The following is a 17682-nucleotide window of genomic DNA, read 5'->3' on the forward strand; positions in this document are numbered from 1 at the left end:
TGGGGAGTTTGGAAAAAAAAAAAGAAAAGAAAAGAAATCGTTCAAAATTTTCATTTCGAATCGAATATATTTATGATTCGTGGTCATGTGAGATGGAGATAGAACGGATCGTTCTATCCATTCGATTCGATCCACCTCATCATCAGAGATCATATTCGTCTCCCCTAAATTCTAGGATTGAAAAGTGTTGAGATAATTGGGACGAATGCGCGTATATAGGTGTCTTGTGCGTCCACGTGCAACGAGCAAGCAGTTCACCTTGACCCACAGACGTGCTCGTACAAAGCCATTGCATTGATGGATTTCCTGATACGACGCTTGATGATATGATTATCGAGTTTAGTTTCGCATTATCACTCCTTTTCTTCATTAATATATTGTTATATAATATAAACGCGTCTGCTTTCACAGATTAAAACGGATACACGCATCGATTAAAGCTCGTTTAAGGACGAACGAAGAATAGATCTCGCTCTCTCTTTCCTCGTCTCGCTTCGTCTAATTTCGATATCTCTTTTCTAGAAAAGAGTTCTCTAAAACTCCTAATAAGAACGTATCAAGATAATGGGCAAAAGGTACGAAATTTTTCGCGCGTATTTTACCATTTTTTCTCCATCGGAGAGAGAGAGAGAGAAAGAGAGAAAGAGATAAACTTTCACCGACTGGCTATTTGCTCTGTCAACAGCGTTTAGGTATACGAAGTGAATGAATTGAATCGATAATACTCGTCGATACTTAATTAATCGCAGTTCACCTCTATCCATTTCTCTCCGTGTGTGTTTTTCTTTTCAAAGTAAACACCGATCCCCAATTAACCGCGCAAACAAAATATTCGAACGTGCTCATTATTTTAAATAATAAGGATTTATCGCGAATTCCTGATCCATGATGACAATGGGCGGTAAGTAGCTCAGCCAGAGCTTGTCGTTCGCCCGGCAAACAATGTCCAATGATGCGTACATCGTATACACACTCTTCTTCGTCGTCCTCTTCCTCTTTTTTTCATTCTTTCTTTGGAATGGCGCGTGCCTCGGAATGGCAACTGCCTTATTCGCGGGCGCCGCTCCATTGTCTCGTTCCGGGTCTCTTTAAATATTTAACAGCCGCGCGAAACTTCGTCATCTCGTGCGTTTAACGGTATAACGTTCGATGGATTTTCGCGATTAATTTTCTAGGTTACGCCTCGAAGTCGGCCACTACATCATCTGTAACAATCATCAGCGATCATTTTCTAATTCTTCGTTTCGAATTTTCGATGTTTGGTTGAAAAAAGAGAGAAAAGTCGTCGCGAGGAGAGAAAAATTTCGAGACCCGTGTTTCGTGTTGTTTTCGAATTTTTCGATTTATTAGAATCGGATATACGTGGGAGAGAGAGAGAGAGAGAGAGAGAGAGAGAGAGAGAGAGAGAGAGAGAGAGAGAGAGAGAAAATCGTAAAGAATCGGTTGGCGGAACGGAGATCGAGAATGTTAATATACAATAAATGGAGAAATTTCTTACTCATCTTGCTTTCGACGATGATTCAATTTCGATTGCGTCTATATTACTTTCTTCCCATTGTCATCTTCTTCTTGTATTTCGACTTTCAATCGACGTGATTTCATTCTCAATAGGTTGTTAGTTGGAAAGACAATGTTTTGCAAATTGAAATTTTTGAATAGAGTAAGAGTGATTGAAAAATAAGAGACATTGGAATTGGAAAGGCGAGTTATTATTCTTCCACGAATTTTATAACGAGACTTGGTGGGATGGAGACTTGTTGCCCTATTTAATACAGCTAGCTCGTTCTATAGTTTTATTATTTTTATTTTTTTTTCATTTACTTGTGAACGATCGTGAATGAGGTAAATCTTGTTCTATATTTTTATAACTTTTGTTATTTGTTACCATCTCGAAGTAGTAACACCAAAGAAGTAGAAATCACCAAATCGATCAAATTTTGACAAATTTTAAATTTATCTTACTTTCAAAAAACAAGAATTAATACTACAGCTATATTTAATTACTTTCAATTCTATCGTATATTTAGTACAATATCATCACTATTTAATTATGATAAGCAACTCTTGTAATCTAGAAAAAATAGATGATGGAACATTTACGAGATCCAAATCAATTTCTCGAAACAACAATTTTACTTTAACTTTAGGAAAACAAAAGTTATTCACACATTCAATGAGATCGTTTACTTGGTAATTCTCAAAAGTTAGAAAAGATACGAGCTTTCTTTTTTACGCGAAGAATCGACGCCAAGAATCAAATTCGTAGCGATTAATCATGGAAATTTTCTCCCCCGTATAATCGAGGAATATTGACAGTTATTCGAAAAACACTTTCTATGATTCGCTTCACTTTTCATTCGCTAACTTCTTACCTCGTTCTTGCTTCGTTCCTTTTGCGTAACGGAATAATTAGCGAGTCTCGTTCATATTTGTGAACGAACAAAGAAAGTTTTATAAACCACGAAGCTTGTTTGATAAACGAAGTATTCTCGAGTGCGAAGCAACTTTCGATCAATTATCAATATTAAAAACAGTGTTAACAACTTCAATCAGTTATTAAATATTAATTAAATAATTAAAAATGTCAAGATTCTTTTGATTGCAAAAAAAAAAATATCGATAACGTTCACTCTTTGCTTCGACATAATTATCTTTCTCAATTGTTGGAAGTGAGATCTTCAAGATCCTTGAGATTCTTTATTCTTTATTCAAATTCATCTTCCTATATGTTAATCGAATTTGCAGTTTGTTGCTTTTCAGAGAGAAAATGTTTCCTGAACAAATTTCATCCTGAAAGGTTTAAAGAAGTTGAAGGGATAAAATGAACGAGACGTCATCAAGTTTCTCTCGATATAAATCTTTACTTTCTCCTGCGCCGTTCCCTATAAAACTTGTAAGGCTCGGTGTCCATCAAGTCGTCCCCCGTGTCGAGATAATCTTGCCTTTTGTATTTGTTGTGGGGCACGGTTAGAACCTCGTAGCTCCCTCCCGTGTGGCCCTGTGCGACCCTCTTCAGCCCCACGATGGCCGCCAAAATCAAGCTCATCAAGCTCAGAACGACCGCCTTCCCGCTTAAAATGGCCAACGTCTTCAAGGCAATAGGCAAGAGAATCGATTTTATCAACATGAATCCTACGATCAGGGGAATGACGTATTTGTTCAACTTGTGTTTCTTCTTCCTACGAGCTGCAACAAATTGATAACGATACCAAAAACTGGAGAAGAGCATGGATTATTTGTTATGTGTATATATATTACCTAAATTTTTAATTTTAATTCTTTCCGTGGATAAATTTCAGATGGACAGCAAAAAATACGACAATTTTTGAACGAATAAATTAAATTAAACCGAACGACACGATGTAAATTTAATGATTAATCCATTTTCGATTATCGATCGAACTACAAAATCGGATACCGTTTCTATGTCATCGGAGATGCACCAAATAACGCAAGTCATTGGAGGCAAAAAAGAAGCTGATTAGTCACGTTCGCGAAATGAACAAGGTAATAAGGTAATAACTGGAGTGGAAAGCATTTATGGTTATTGCGTTGACCAACTGTGTGCTGTGTGAACGGCCGTGCTTTCGCGTTATGATGCATATTAGACGTCACTAATGAGCTCGTCTAACAACATTGCCGCGCAACCGTGCAATTAACACGTTATCGTGACGCGGTTTCATCATTCGTAAGAACGGTAAATATTTCTAAAATTATTCTATTATAAGATTTTATATTTTTATTTTAAAAAATATATATATATATTTTTCGACTCGACTCGAATTACCTCGTATTCCGTCGAACGGTGATCGAGTCACGGGAAGAACGGTGCCAGCAACGTTCAAAATTCCATCACCGATCCAATCCGCGGGCCTTCTCCAATTTTCCAGCTGGGGCTTCCACCTTTCCTGTATCATGGTGGCCTGTGTGCTCTCCGCCATCGTTAATAACAGAGGCAGGAACAGCAACGGATAGAGCAGCAGCATTCCTCTAATCGCTATAGGCACGCTGTCGACAAATACGTGATATATTCTATGTAACAGGAACTTGACGATGGATGGAGCGGTTCTCAAGAAATTCAATTTATCACTTGAATCACCACGGGAGAGAAAAGAAATGCGTCATCCTCCAAAAGAAGAATTGTGAGATCGATCACAAAAAAGAAAAGACTATAGAGTTATGTATATTATAATTATATATATATATCTGACCATCGAACAATATTGTTTCAATGTCGAATATTTTTATCTACAGATTCTCGAGAAGGAAGTGTAAGAGCAACCGTCCGATCGGCAAATCAAATGTTAACTGACATTCGCCCTAGGCCGGACCATTAGTTTATATATAGGTGGGACGTGAAAAGGCCAGAAGAAGGAGACCGCCATCTAACTTGGTACTTGACGCGTGACGAAAAATACACTGTCCATTCCACCTCCGTCTTCTCTTCTCTTCGATCATTGGCCACCATTGGTCCCCGGAACATTTCGATCGGCGACAATGGGACGCGACACGCTCCCGTGAAAAAAACACCGTGCGCGATTTCGATCCGTTAATTATTGGCCAATTTCACAGTCGAGTTAATTAATCGATCTTGAAGGGATCGCTTCGATATACGTCCAATATGGCGGAACGAAGGATCCTTTTCCTTCGTTTCGATAAAGTTTGGAAGTTTGGAAAGGTTTCATCTATTTTCCTACAAGTTGAGGTTTTATTTATTCTGAAGGTTTGAATGATTTGGAGATTATTATTATTATTAATATTATGGAGATTTATTGCGAAAATTTATGCCAGATACTCACGAATCTCTCGCGTGTTTTTGCTCGATCCTTTGATTAAGACGTATGAATTAGTTGTTTAATAACGCACGAGATCACGCAACGAGGCGTCAATTTTTACGATGTCGAGTCGGTGAACGATTTTAGGATACGAAAGCTTTCGTAATTTGGATTATACAAGCAACACGGATCTGTTTATCGTGCGAGTCGTTGGAGCAAAACTAAGTAAATTTTATTTTAAAGTGCACGCGTTTAATTTTTTTTTTTTTTTACTCGTGATTGCGTGTCTTTTTAAGATTCTCGTTAAGATTTTACGTTATTCAAATTACAATTTAAAAAAATATATTGCATAATGAAAGTTGGATCGTTTTTCGTTGCAAACCTTTCAATCAATTTATTCACAACTTCACCGTGAAGTTGAAATGAATTGGATCGAGATCGGCGAAAAAAGGAGCACAAGACCGGCATCCTATTTAATTTTGAGTTCTTTGAAAAGAAAAATCTCTGATCGTTCTGGTTATCGCGACCGCTTTCGACGCTTTTTGTGTAGTGGGCAACACCCGACCGTTACATTTCTTTGGAAATAAAACTGCTTTGATATCGATCGTTACGGCGACACGCAACGAACGAGACAAAGAACGCGGAAAGAGGAGAGGGACACCGCAATGATGACAGTGATTTTGCAGGCAGGCATAGTAGTAGTGGAGTAGAGTTTTCGTCCTCCCATTTTTCCTTTATACTCCTTCCCCTACTTTTTATTCCGTGTCCCGTTTCTCGTGCAATTATTCGCGTCACCGTGTTCACGCAGGAAGCTACGAAATTACCCTTGCCTTCCTCGTGGAACGTTGCAACGCTCTTTCACCTGCCACTTGAATAGGAAACTGGACAAGCTCTGACTTCGCCTCGACTCGAGGAAGATTTCGTGTGACACGGCATCTCCGATTTAATGGCCCTTTTTTCATCATCCTCGTAAATAGCGGAGATTACCTCGATCGAGCCGTCCAATTTTTTAAATTTTTAATCCTCTCTCGCCAAGTTCTCGATCGAAATATTCGGGTCGCTCTAATTATTGACTCCGACTCCGTTATATCCTCTTTTTTCACTCGTTCAGTTTTATCGCTCAGCGGAATTATCAAACTTTTGAAATTGAATTTTTACGAAAGTTCTTTTCACCGTTGAAGTGAAATTCGCATCGCCCCATAGGTAGTATGTTATTTCCAGTTACTTTTTCTAACGGTACGCCGCGTGATAACGACACGATCGAATTTTCACAAATTTGAATATCGCCGAGAGGTGTACGTAGTGGAAAATATACTTGGAAAGTATTTTTACCGACGATAACACGCGATCCGATCCAATTTAACAATCTGCGTACCAATATAACGCGCGATATTGAGTTTGCCGAAGCATTGAGAGGCGGCTTTCTAACAATCGTTTATCTGTGTTTAAAGCGATTGACAGAAAGAATTCCATGCAGGTATTCCGGAACGCGATAAACTGTATCGCGTGCGGTGCATCGATTTTCACGATTCCAAGAACTCCGCGCTAGAAACCTCTCCTCTTAGTCTCGATTATTTTCAAGTTTAAAAGTGGAACGCCGTAACACCTTCCCCAAACTCGATCCTTACATTTTTTTCTAATTATCGATCATTTTATGGTAATGGTTATTCGTACACGTAAATAATTTTCAACCAAAGGGAAGCGAATAATACACCGCATCCTTATTTAAATATAGAATCATTATCTATTTTCATGGATCGTAAATAGGTTTCGATGAGAAAAAAAAAAAAAACTTTCATCTCGTTTCGACCCAATTCAATTACTTTAACCCTGAAATCATTGTACACTTTAACATTTTCCAATTTCCATCGAGCTTTACTCTTAATTAATTCGAACGAAGGGTTCAAATCATCTGGCGCGTTCAAAGATGTTCAACTTTTTCCACGTTCGAAAAAATTAAAACCATCGTTTCTTAAATCTTAAACGATTAAAGATTTTCAACCTTTCCACTTTCTTTCCTCGACATCCCCTCTCCTCCAATCCCCCTTGGTATAAATACCCAAGATGATACGTTCGTAGGATCGATCCACCCAGCGCCGCGATTCGTTCGTCGGGCCTTCGTCACTCCACTTGTCATCGGCCCGGTTAAACAGCGTAGCGTAACTGAAAAAAGATCGCATCGTCCACGTCGCGGTATGTGATTACGCGGGATCCAGCGCTCCACCCCCTCATTGTCCTTCCTTCCTTCCTTCCTTGCTTTCTTGGAACGCGGCTTGCAATCCCCTGTACCGTTGGACGATGTAACCTGACACATATATCGCCGACAATTCGGATCATAGAGCTTGTACCGCGCTCATATATTGCCGCCACGTCGCGCGGTGCTCATTTTTCACGGACTGTCGATCCTCCTGGTAACTGAAGCGTGCCCTGGCCGGCCACAGCCCCTCCGACAGATCGTTGCCGAGGAATCAAGAGCGCATCAGTTAGCTCGCGGTCGCGGTTGCTCGCTGTTGCACTCCGTCACCTGCCAACGATAATTTGCATTTCCAAGTGAGTGCTTTATTTTTTTGTCCACCCTTTTTCTTCTTCCAGTGTTTAAAGTTTTGAAGCCCCGTTGGGAATAGATTAGATTAAACGAGCTTGAACGATCGGTGGATGTTAACAAGAGGAACGTAATAATACATAAGAAGGTTTTTTAAGGTAAGGAAGCTTGGATGGATAGGGTTGAATTGGGGTAGTAGTTTCTTCGAGGATTCAATGTACGTTTAAAAAATATTCTAATTTTCGAATTTTGAGCGAGATCACTTCGTCGTGATACGTTGAAATTTGATGAAGTGTTTTAAATTTGGTTGTCGTTCACGCTTTGTCACGCTTTTTCAGAAACAATTCGGAATAATGGATGATTAAGGAGAAGAGTGATGGTGTGGCCGGTCAACGACGGTCGTGATCAAGAAGATCGTGCAACCGGAGGTATTTTTGAACGTTTCGAGGATGTGAATTGAGAGGCGGCGTGTTTGTAAATCGTGGAGGACGTGGAATGAACTCGGGACGATGAAATCGAGAGTGAATCTAGTCGCGATTCTGTTGACTTTGGGCTGCGTGGCGCGCGTATTGGAAGGATTGAAGAGTGACGAGAAGCATGCGAGTCAGAAGGAGTATCCACTTGGGAGGAAGATCGTGAAGGAGGTTCATAACAAAGTCGCGTCATCTCAAAGCGCGGCTCTTCTGCGGGTAGAAGATAAAACTAAAATTGTGAAGAGCAAGAATACCGGTTTCGGTTTGTCGAAAGATTACTCTCGTGAATCAGGTAATGTTCTCTCTGAAGAGAACACGTTAGAAAATAATTGTTATTATTTACGTACTACAGATCATAATATTTTTATATGATCAAATAACAACGTATATTTAATCGTAATGTAATTTTCATTCTCATTTATTAATCTCTCTTACCATCTATGTTAAAACGTTACAGAAAATTTCTCGATAAATACGCGATCGTTATACAAGAAAATAAAATAATATCTGTCATAATTTCCTTATATCTATATGATAGATAGATCGATATAAAAAGGAAGATAATCGACAGAACATATACGACGAATAATAATTGTCCCCCTTCCGTCCTTTCAGACCGTCCTCGCCGAAAGAAGCGAAAGATGGACCGCACGATGATGGCGTTGCTGATGGCGTACAAATTGAAATTCGTCGCTCTGATTCCAACGCTGGTCGGAGGGCTGATCTTGTTAAAAGCTACCGCGCTACTCGCAGGCTTCTTCTTCGCGCTGTTCGCCGCGGTTCTCGGTCTGAAAGTGAAGTGAACGAACCTATCTCACAGCGTGATTTATTACAAAAGTGTGGGCCGATATAATACTGATTTCGGTAAAACTGATCGCCGACTGTCGCGGCTATTTCGAGGTTATGATCACGTGGATGCGCCGCACGCGCATGCGCAATGTACAACTGTGCGGCGACCCACGTGATCTTAGATCGAAGATTTAGGCGTAAGAATTGTAACATATCATATATGTATCTCGTTATCTGGTGTAGTTGAAGAATAAGCGTTGGAAATGATTTAAAAAAAGAAACCGTTGTGTCTTCCTTATTCACGTCGATTATTCGCGTCTCTTTATTCGATCTCAGGCTCGATCCATCCATGGAGGAGTCTGTTACAAAAGTCAAAGAAGGATTAATATACGTAATACATAACGATAAATACGATAAATGGCGTTCAGGAATAAATAATCTTCTTATTAGGATAAGGAGGCCGCCCAGACATGAGAGATAATATTGTTAACGACGATAAATAGAAGTAAGAATTGTTTTTATCCCCTCGTAGTGGGGGAATTAAATTGAAATTCCGTATGCTCTTTTTGTCAGGTACACTTTTTCATAAATCCATAAACGTAAAAAGTATCTTTAACAATATTATTATCGATCGTTATTGGGCCTCTGGGTCTCCGTAGGTTAATTAAACTATTAGGGAAACGAATATGAGAGAGTTCGCCTTGTTTGCAATTGGGAGAAAACAATTGCAAATAATACGTAGAAGTAATTTTCTCTGTTTGTAATTCGTTTCGAACACAAAAGTGCCTCGACTCGGTTCCGTTAGAAATTCGCATGCGTGAAGATAGTTGTGCGGCTGTTATCGTGCCGAATGGATTCTTGGTTGACGAGGAACGAAAATGAGTGGCAGTTGTAATACGCGATGCACTTGATTATCGCGTGACGGTATTTCTTGATAAGTGTCGCGTTAACGTATATGTATCTATCCGATATATAATTGCTCTCGTTTCTCGTGTTGGAAAAAAATTTCGGCTTTAATTATTTTTAACAAATAGAATCCTCGTCCAATATTACGATTGTTCAATTTTATTTGTGGAGCAATATTTTGATATAAAAAAAAAAAAGAAGATGCAAGTGAAAGATGTGGGAGAATCGCGAAGCCTGAATAAATTGAAACTAACAATTTAGAATAAATATGTATCATAGAATCGTGAATATTTTTGTAAAAAGTTACAAGCAAGAGACGTTAAAGAATTTTTTGTTTTTCGTAGAAAGGGAGGAAAATTGATTCGTTTTCGTTATAAATTATGCGAATATTCTTATCCATTTTTTCTTTGTTATTTTTCAGAATAGGGCACGTCTACGAAAAAAAAAAAAAAAAGTAACTAACAGAATTTAATAATTTCTATGTCTCTTACATGATATATGATTATTCGACGTTATACATTGAACACCAATGTTTCTCGGAAGAAAGACTCGTGTCTCAAATGTAAGTTTTCTCTTCGATTATCTTATACTTATCCACGAATATTCATTTACGTATTCGTAACAACTACGTAACAACAACAACGACAAACGAACTTCTTTCTTTATCGATAATTTCTTTATGTTAAAGAAAATGTAGCGAGGTTCACTGTGATGAGAATAATCCAATAAACGCGAGGGGCAAACGTCTGTGTGGAATAGACGTCATTCGAGCGCCCGTGCACGCCGTGAAACGGAACCGGAAGAGATCTCCCTTCTTTCCCTTCTTCCGCCATCACGACATCAGTGCTGATGCCGCGCCGAGTAGGCCAAGTTCTGCGCGTATTCCCGCGCCAGTTCCGTCGTGGTGGCATCCGTCGTGCTGAGAACGTTCTTCAAACTCCTGTCCCAACCTCCGCCGCCATGCTGCCAACCGCCATGATCGTTGCTCTGCTTGGAGCTCAGCAATTTCTTCAAACCGATGATCAGAGACAAGACGAGGGCTATTTTGCTGATGATGAGTGCCTTCCCTGCCAGCAGGAACAGCACCCCGAGGGCGATCGGGATCATAGCGGCCATCTTCATGGCCATGCCCATCATCATCATTCCCATCATCTTCTTCATCTTGCCACGTCCCTCCTCCATACCCCGTTTCAATTCGCCGGGGCTGGTTCTTGGCAACCTGATCTGAACGTTGAAACTGTTCAACAACGAAGCCACTCTGTCGAACAGGATCTCGTTCAGTATCTCGTCCTTGCTCGACGCGGTCCTCCCCAAAGTGGTCTCCAACTCGGCCAACGAGCTCCTCGTCGGTGTCTCCGTATCCGTGTTCCTGACCAGCTCGAAGTTCTCCGTGAGGGGAAGGGTGCGTATCCTGCCCAACCTCTCGAAGAACGCTATCGCCTTCTTCTTGAGACACGGTGACACGGCTATGTTCCGTTGCTGGCAATCCTCGTACACCCTGTACATCATCCTGAACCCCCTGTCGACGAGGCCCTCCTCCTCCTTAACCTCCGACACCCCCTCGCAGAGCGCACAGCACGCCAACAAGAGCGTCACACACTTGAATAGATGGACGATCGACATCTCTTCTCCTTTCCGAACAATCGAATCGATCCCCGAACCGATGAACTACTTTTATTTTATTTTCGTGCAGATCGATCAACGGACGCGAAAAAAGAGGAGACGCGAGATTGGATGAGATTCGCGCAGAGAGAGATAGAGAGAGACAGAGGCAAAGAGAGGGGGAGAGAGAGAGAGAGAGAGAGGACAAGAGGAGCGAGCGCACTTCCGCGGGGCCAAGGAGATCCAACGACAGGAGACTGACGACAGGAGAACAAGGCCGGACAAATATATATACGATCCGGCGATCCGCCATCCCTCGCGAATCGGGCTGAGTTGTCTCCCACGTAAGGAGCTGTGCCAACGGCCCGACAGTACGTACCAATGGTACACGTGACGGCCACGTCCCCCTCGCTTCCTTCAGACTCCCCTGCGAAAGGCCTCTAAACAACTAACTCGCCTTGCCCCTCGTCCTCGTTCAACGGGCCGAGCTTCTTCGTCCTATCACCTTACACGCTATTCCACTCGCTCTCTTCTTCCCCCCGCGTACGATTCTCTCACAGTACGTGACCCATTCTGACACACAGACCCACTGAATCCGCCGAGATCGAGATAGAGGAAGAAGGTAGGACGCGATCGGATCCAACGCGTCTTAAAATTTCCCTCGCGTCTCTAGCACAGGGGAGGGGGAGGGAGGGGGGGGAGGAGGCTGAACGTAGACGTAGAGGATCGTTACCTCTCTTCTTCCGAGGTGCCTGGTACCGTGACCTTGTTGACCCCCCGTGATAGATGGAAGTAGTTTTAGGTCGCGGACGATCCGTGGCCTTAACTCTCGCATCGTATCCCTTTCCACCTCTTTCTCTCTCGGTTGTTGCATCGTGTCTTCTTTGGTCCAGATTCTCGAGCGTCTTTTCTTCAATCTTTCTCTTCGAATATTAAAAGATTCCAAGATTCTTCCGCCGGGAGTGTTATGTGAAATGTGACGAAGGATGAAAAACGTCGACGATAATCTGGATAATTTCGTTCGAATTTCATTATTCGATTTAAAGGGAAAAAATTTATGCAACTGTGTCTCTCCACCGGTTCGTTCCACCCGCGGAATGACGAAATTAATGTTGTCGCTCGGCACAATTGTAATTAAGGAAGACGGGGACTGTGACGTTATTGTTTCGGCGTGGTGGCGATCTCTCGAGGCGTGGATCGCGTAACAACGAGAGCGGTCGGCCAGGTTGGAGAGTAGCATCTTGTTGCTCGCATCTTTTTCTCGCCTCGCCGCGCCAGTTTCGCCCCTCACCTTCACTCGCGGCCCTCCTCTTTTTTTCTCTGGCGGCTAACTAGGCGTGTCCGCGGCGGGGAAAACAAACGCTGACGCCGACAGGGTGATCTCTCACCTTCCTTTTCCAACCTTCACTCTCCCGTCTGAAACCATTCGAACTCGGCAATCGTCTGTCAAGTTTGGATTTTGCGACGATCGAAAAGACGAGTGGCGGGGTAAAATGAATTTTTGTTCTTGAAAAAAAAAATCGTTAACGCTAGGATCGATCGGTATTTTATATTAGTTCGTATCATCTGTTATTGATTGATAGTTCTAGGATAATGAATGTATGTAACTTCTCAACTTCATATGGTAATGAATAATCAGTGAGTCGATCGATAATTTATCGTAAAATCTTGAGGCGAGCATTGGATTGAAAATGGTGTGACATTGATCGAGATTGATCTTGATTCGCGATTCATCGTGGAGAAAAAATGAAAAATGGTCAAATGGAACGTGTCACTGTGCCATGATCTTGTTGTATAATACGAATACACGGTGGATTGAGGTTAACGCATCTCTAATGCGTCAACAAGGTAGGAACCTCGCGAGGAACCGAGGTGAACAGTGTTAACGCGCGTGCCACATTCACAACACGCAGGTGAATTCGCGCGCGGACGGATCTGCTGGATTCCACGGCAAACAATGGAAATTGTTCAAAGAACGAAACTCTGAAGTAAACGTAAACAAGTTGGAAAGATTCGAAACCGATTCTTCCGAAGCTTCGATGCTCGTTCATCGTGATTCTTCTTTTTTTCTTTTTCTTTTTTAAACGTGCGAAGGTATACATATATATTCGGCTGATTTGATTCCAGGTGAGTTTGTGAGAAACGTGTCTAATCAACTTTGTGTTACGAAATTGTGATGTTTTGATCGTGAACTAGTTTCTAAAAATCTTTATCTTTCGAACCTCTTCTGCTGTGCCAATTTTTGTCCAATATTTGGAGTTGTGAAATTTTTCAATAATTTTTTCCATTGATACCAAATTGGGTTTCTGTTTTAAAATTAACCACTTAGAGATTATTATATAAAAATTCTGTGCCACGTCTCAATTACGTTTCTTAGAGTAGTTTTCATTTGTAAATATATCCATCGTAGCGATTCTTTTTAGAGAATATTTTGACCGTGGCACAGATATTATATCAGGTGAAGGGACGACAAGGTAGTATTAGTAGAAAGGTCACTTTTTTGACACTGCAATCCATATTCTTCTTCGTCTTCTCCTCTACTGTAATCATTCACATTACATCGTGCCACTTTTTCCATTTTGGGACACTGTACACTTTTCAACTTCTTTTTATTTTGCAATATTGCATTCCATTTTGTCCATGAGTCATTACATATTATTTACCGCTTGGAAACTGAGAAATTTGGATCTCTATGTTATAGCAGTGCTACTTACTCTACTTTTATTTCACCACAATGAAATAGTAAACGTGACATTGGTTCATTCTCCATTGTTACGAAGGAAAGTTCTCGGTTTACTGGTAAACGGGGACGCGCGGAATTAATACGAGCGAATACGTTATTGTCGCAACGTGAACAGATCCCGACGATTCTTGTCAAACCAATCCGAAAATTCACTTCTATTCACAAAGAGGACAAAGAGTCTTCGAGGACAAAGATTCGGTCCGAAAAAGAATGTTCAAAAATCTTTCCGAAAACATCGTCCTCGACTTTCAAAACAAAGACTTATACGAAGAAATCGTCGAAGTAGTCTCGTTTCCAAGAAGAATTTCTTCTCTTTTCTCTTCACCAATGTTTACACGATGCAACGTGATACGAAGAGCAATGAGTCGGAGGAAAAAATATTTTTCTTCTGATTTTCTTCGAAGCTTCGAACAACTTTTACAAATTAATCGAATAGTCAATAGAAAATTCTTTGAACAGGTAAATAGACAATGTTAATTATATTTAAAGTAAAAAATATATCGAAATAGTTTTGTTATTTAAATAAAATTGAAATTATTAATTGAGATAATACTTTGAAAATTATTCGAATAATATTTTAAAGTAAAGTATTTCTAAATTTTTATTTTTGATTATTTTTAAATATTTAATATAAACGGAATAAACGTTAGAAAAGAAGAAAAGTAAAATTCTCTTTTTTAATATTATTATTAAAATATTATAAATATTGCATCTATCGCAATTTATCCCGATACTTTTTTAATCCTAATTTTAGATTATTATTATTATTATTATTATAATATCCTTGTTGCTGGATTCAGGCCAGCAATCCACAACAACAGATGGCTGTAACTTCTGACCCGGCTCATTAGCTTCCTCTGGAATTTATGTTCATCGTTCAGCTACTGTTCGATTTCGCCTCGAGCGTGTTCTCATCACCGATGGGATTCTGGGCCTTCTACCATCCTTCTCTAGATGTTATCTAGAGAGGAGGAGGGATCTTTAAAATTTACTGATGATGCGCAAAATTCTTTATGGACGCAAAGTTTTGGCAAATTGAATAAAGGTCAAGAAAGGCTTTGTGCGAACTTGTAAGCGTTTAATTATCCAACGATTGTAAAATATTTATTACGCGGTTATTACTTTCTTGAAACATTGTATTGCTAGTTTTAACAATTTTATTACCGACTATTATGTAACGATCTACTTTTCCTTGTTAACAGGGGAGTCCCGAAGAGACAGGTTACACACATTTGATGATGTAACAAAAATATTTGATTTTTCGCCACCATGCGCGAGATTTCTAGACAGAGAATTCCTTTTGTTAGAATATTAAATGGTATATATACACGTATATATACTTATACTGTTTTAAATAATAACAAAATTTAGATAATGGATCATTACAATTATTACTGACATTTTGTCTTGAAAATTACGATATATTTTACAAGCCAACTACGTGATGTTCTCGCAGGGAAAACGCACGGGTATTTTACCATGATACCGTGAACAGAAATCGTGTTCCCGCCGTTTTCACGCCGCGTGTAAACGCGCGACCTTCCCTATAGTTTTATCTATGGGAGCAAGTGAATCGAGGATGCGCAATCGGCCCAGTGGCACACAAAGCGAAGAAAAAAAGCCTACCTTTTAGACCTTGTTCTCCACTTCCTCGCGTGTAAGCAGCACGGGAGGCGGAGCTAGGGGGAACAGTCTCAATTTGGCGACAATGTTTCCCTAGATCTACGATTTCAGCTTCCTAACGATGACTTTCCAATCAGATAGCTAAGTATTACGGCGTTACTCTTCCATTGAATTATCGAGGTTATTTAAAAATCCTCGTTGAAATTTAAGAAAGGAAAAAAAAGAATGCATTTTCGATTATTCTTCCACGTAACGAATCGTTACGTTTCGACGAATTCTCGAATAAAAAGTTTCGAAGGAAAAAAAAAAAAAAGGAGGGGAGAAAACATCGAATAATCTCTCTACTCGTTATCTCACAGAACATTACCCTCGACCATCGCGATAATCCTATGCTTCCAACCTATGATTCTAACTCGCTCGTTCCTCGGATCGAGCAGTTTTTCCCGAACGCCCTCGCAATTAGCCCGATTCCTTTTCATTTGGAATCGTTCTTTCACACCGTATGGCCACGGCGCGCAATTATCAACGGGCCATAATACAATTATGGTACATATAGGTAATCGCATTAGAATCGACAAAACAAGTTACACAGAAGAACGATCCAGAGCTGGATTCACGCTCTGTATGCCGTAACTGTTAATTATACTCTGTTTCTATAAAAATGGTCATTCGTTTGGCCGTTCAGTCCGCGTCGAACATGCCTAGTCAACGTACGAGCCTCCTCGTTGTCCCGACGTTGTGTTGCGCCCTGTTGGCCGTATGCTGTTGCACCGTTCTCCATCGTTCAAACGCTGCCCGTAGCGACGACACAGTGTCGAGATCGATCGATTGCGACCACGAAAAGAATTCCACCGAATGCGCGACGGGGATGAAAGAGATGGGATCAAGAAGAAGGGGGAAGGATCAGTCGTTGACTGTCGGGCAATCGAGGATCGAAGAGTCGAAGAGCGAAGATGGCGCGATCGTTGAACAGGGTGAGTGATTGAAAAATTGAGGATGGTTACTTGTATACGTAATCATACAAGTGTCATTGGATAAGCAGATAATAGAATTCTAATGTATACAATGTTTACGTAAGGAAAGATGGTTGATGGAAAAAAGGAAAATTATTCCGGTAAGAGTAGAATAAAATTGAATAAAAGTATCGTCGTTGAAAGTTGATATTATGTGGTCTGTAGTTACTCTACCTTGCATAAAATGGGAACGTTTCGGTCAGACAACTGCTCGAGTAACTTCAGTAGTAGACGATATTTTTTTTTTTTTTTTTGTTCTTCTTATGACGATGCATATATATATATATATAAAGTACCGTTTCCGCGAAAACGATTCTTTCCAGTTATTCATGTTGCCTGTTACCTGTTAATTATTCAATTAAGGCACCGCCATTTTTGTTTCCTTTCATAACTATCATCGCGTACGATCTTGCACACAGCGTGACACAAGTTAAATTACTTTCTGCGTTAAAAATGAACGCGTATTACGAGTATTATATCTTCGTTTATTATTGTAATATAACGGAAAGTTTGATTTTTTTCTTTTTTTCAGTCACTGGACGAAGAAAGAAGAACAAGGGATACGGGCAGATGTTGCTCTATTTTCTAGGCGCGTCCAAAATGACTATGCTTTACGTAATAATGAATGCCGTTGCTGCAATCGCTGGAAAGGCTCTGATCGTCGCCAAAGTTGCTCTAGCGATTGCGACCGCGATCGCATTGAGGAAAATTCTTGGTTGGTTTTTTTTTTTCTTTTTTTTGAAATTTTTATTTCTACAACGCGCGTTACAAATCACAATTTGTTGTTAATAAATCTTTGTCTTTACTTTCAGAACACAAGGAGAGAATATCGTACGAGATAATCAAATATCCGTATCACAGCTACGAGAATACGCACAGTACAAGTTTCGATTACGATCATCATGGTGGATCGTGGGAACGTGATTTTGGATATCAGAGACAAAGAGTGAATAGAAAATTAGTTCGTTGAAGGGTAGAAGAAATAAATGTTTTATATCGATGAAGAATATATATAATTATTTCGAATGAAATAAAAGTAAATAATGTGTAAAATAAATGAATAAATCGGATTATTGATTCTTATATTATTTATAAAGAAAATTTTGGATACTTCTTCAAAAAGTATGTTTGTTTTTTTCAACTTAGAATTATATGAATAGAAAAACATTTCTTTGGAATTAATTAAAAAGTTATTTACAATTCTTCAAATTTCCAG

General features: G+C 40.0%; 4 protein-coding genes across 6 annotated transcripts; 2 read left to right on the plus strand and 2 right to left on the minus strand.

Moving 5' to 3' along the window:
- Positions 1-2841: 2841 nt before the first annotated feature.
- Positions 2842-4315, minus strand: Osi13 (Protein). The gene is made up of 3 exons (XM_012489971.3): positions 4212-4315; positions 3788-4008; positions 2842-3186 (listed from the first exon to the last, which is right to left on the minus strand). Exons 2-3 carry the CDS (start codon positions 3984-3986, stop codon positions 2861-2863), a joined length of 525 nt encoding a protein of 174 aa, XP_012345425.2. The 5' UTR covers positions 3987-4008; positions 4212-4315; the 3' UTR covers positions 2842-2860.
- A 1684-nt stretch (positions 4316-5999) lies between these two features.
- LOC105736238 (uncharacterized) lies at positions 6000-8860 on the plus strand. 3 transcript variants are annotated; one of them, XM_086917595.1, is made up of 3 exons: positions 6000-7475; positions 7656-8082; positions 8406-8860. In XM_086917595.1, exons 2-3 carry the CDS (start codon positions 7827-7829, stop codon positions 8591-8593), a joined length of 444 nt encoding a protein of 147 aa, XP_086773721.1. In that variant the 5' UTR covers positions 6000-7475; positions 7656-7826; the 3' UTR covers positions 8594-8860. The 3 variants fall into 3 exon arrangements, with proteins under 3 accessions (XP_086773721.1, XP_012345426.1, XP_086773722.1); XM_012489972.3 differs by having other exon boundaries at positions 6000-7325; XM_086917596.1 differs by lacking the exon at positions 6000-7475 and adding an exon at positions 7485-7534.
- On the minus strand, positions 8193-11745 carry Osi12 (DUF1676 domain-containing protein Osi12). The gene has a single exon (XM_086917593.1). The coding sequence runs from the start codon at positions 11106-11108 to the stop codon at positions 10326-10328; it is 783 nt and encodes a 260-aa protein (XP_086773719.1). The 5' UTR covers positions 11109-11745; the 3' UTR covers positions 8193-10325.
- Positions 11746-15965: 4220 nt separating this feature from the next.
- Positions 15966-17549, plus strand: LOC105736236 (uncharacterized). The gene is made up of 3 exons (XM_012489970.3): positions 15966-16427; positions 16999-17181; positions 17279-17549. Exons 1-3 carry the CDS (start codon positions 16115-16117, stop codon positions 17434-17436), a joined length of 654 nt encoding a protein of 217 aa, XP_012345424.1. The 5' UTR covers positions 15966-16114; the 3' UTR covers positions 17437-17549.
- The last annotated feature ends 133 nt before the right edge of the window (positions 17550-17682 follow it).

Source organism: Apis florea, unplaced genomic scaffold (assembly GCF_048593485.1).
Source record: "Apis florea isolate Af1SG1 unplaced genomic scaffold, ASM4859348v1 contig_2272_pilon, whole genome shotgun sequence".
In the NCBI taxonomy this organism is placed as follows: Eukaryota; Metazoa; Arthropoda; class Insecta; order Hymenoptera; family Apidae; genus Apis; species Apis florea.

Coding starts and splice junctions, on each gene's coding strand:
- Osi13 (XM_012489971.3), bottom strand. CDS start 3,986: ATGCTGCTGCTCTATCCGTTGCTGTTCCTGCCTCTGTTATTAACGATG. Junction 3,187..3,787: donor ACCGTTCGACGGAATACGAG/GTAATTCGAGTC, acceptor AATTTGTTGCAG/CTCGTAGGAAGAAGAAACAC.
- LOC105736238 (XM_086917595.1), top strand. CDS start 7,827: ATGAAATCGAGAGTGAATCTAGTCGCGATTCTGTTGACTTTGGGCTGC. Junction 8,083..8,405: donor AGATTACTCTCGTGAATCAG/GTAATGTTCTCT, acceptor CCGTCCTTTCAG/ACCGTCCTCGCCGAAAGAAG.
- Osi12 (XM_086917593.1), bottom strand. CDS start 11,108: ATGTCGATCGTCCATCTATTCAAGTGTGTGACGCTCTTGTTGGCGTGC.
- LOC105736236 (XM_012489970.3), top strand. CDS start 16,115: ATGGTCATTCGTTTGGCCGTTCAGTCCGCGTCGAACATGCCTAGTCAA. Junction 16,428..16,998: donor TGGCGCGATCGTTGAACAGG/GTGAGTGATTGA, acceptor TCTTTTTTTCAG/TCACTGGACGAAGAAAGAAG. Junction 17,182..17,278: donor CGCATTGAGGAAAATTCTTG/GTTGGTTTTTTT, acceptor CTTTACTTTCAG/AACACAAGGAGAGAATATCG.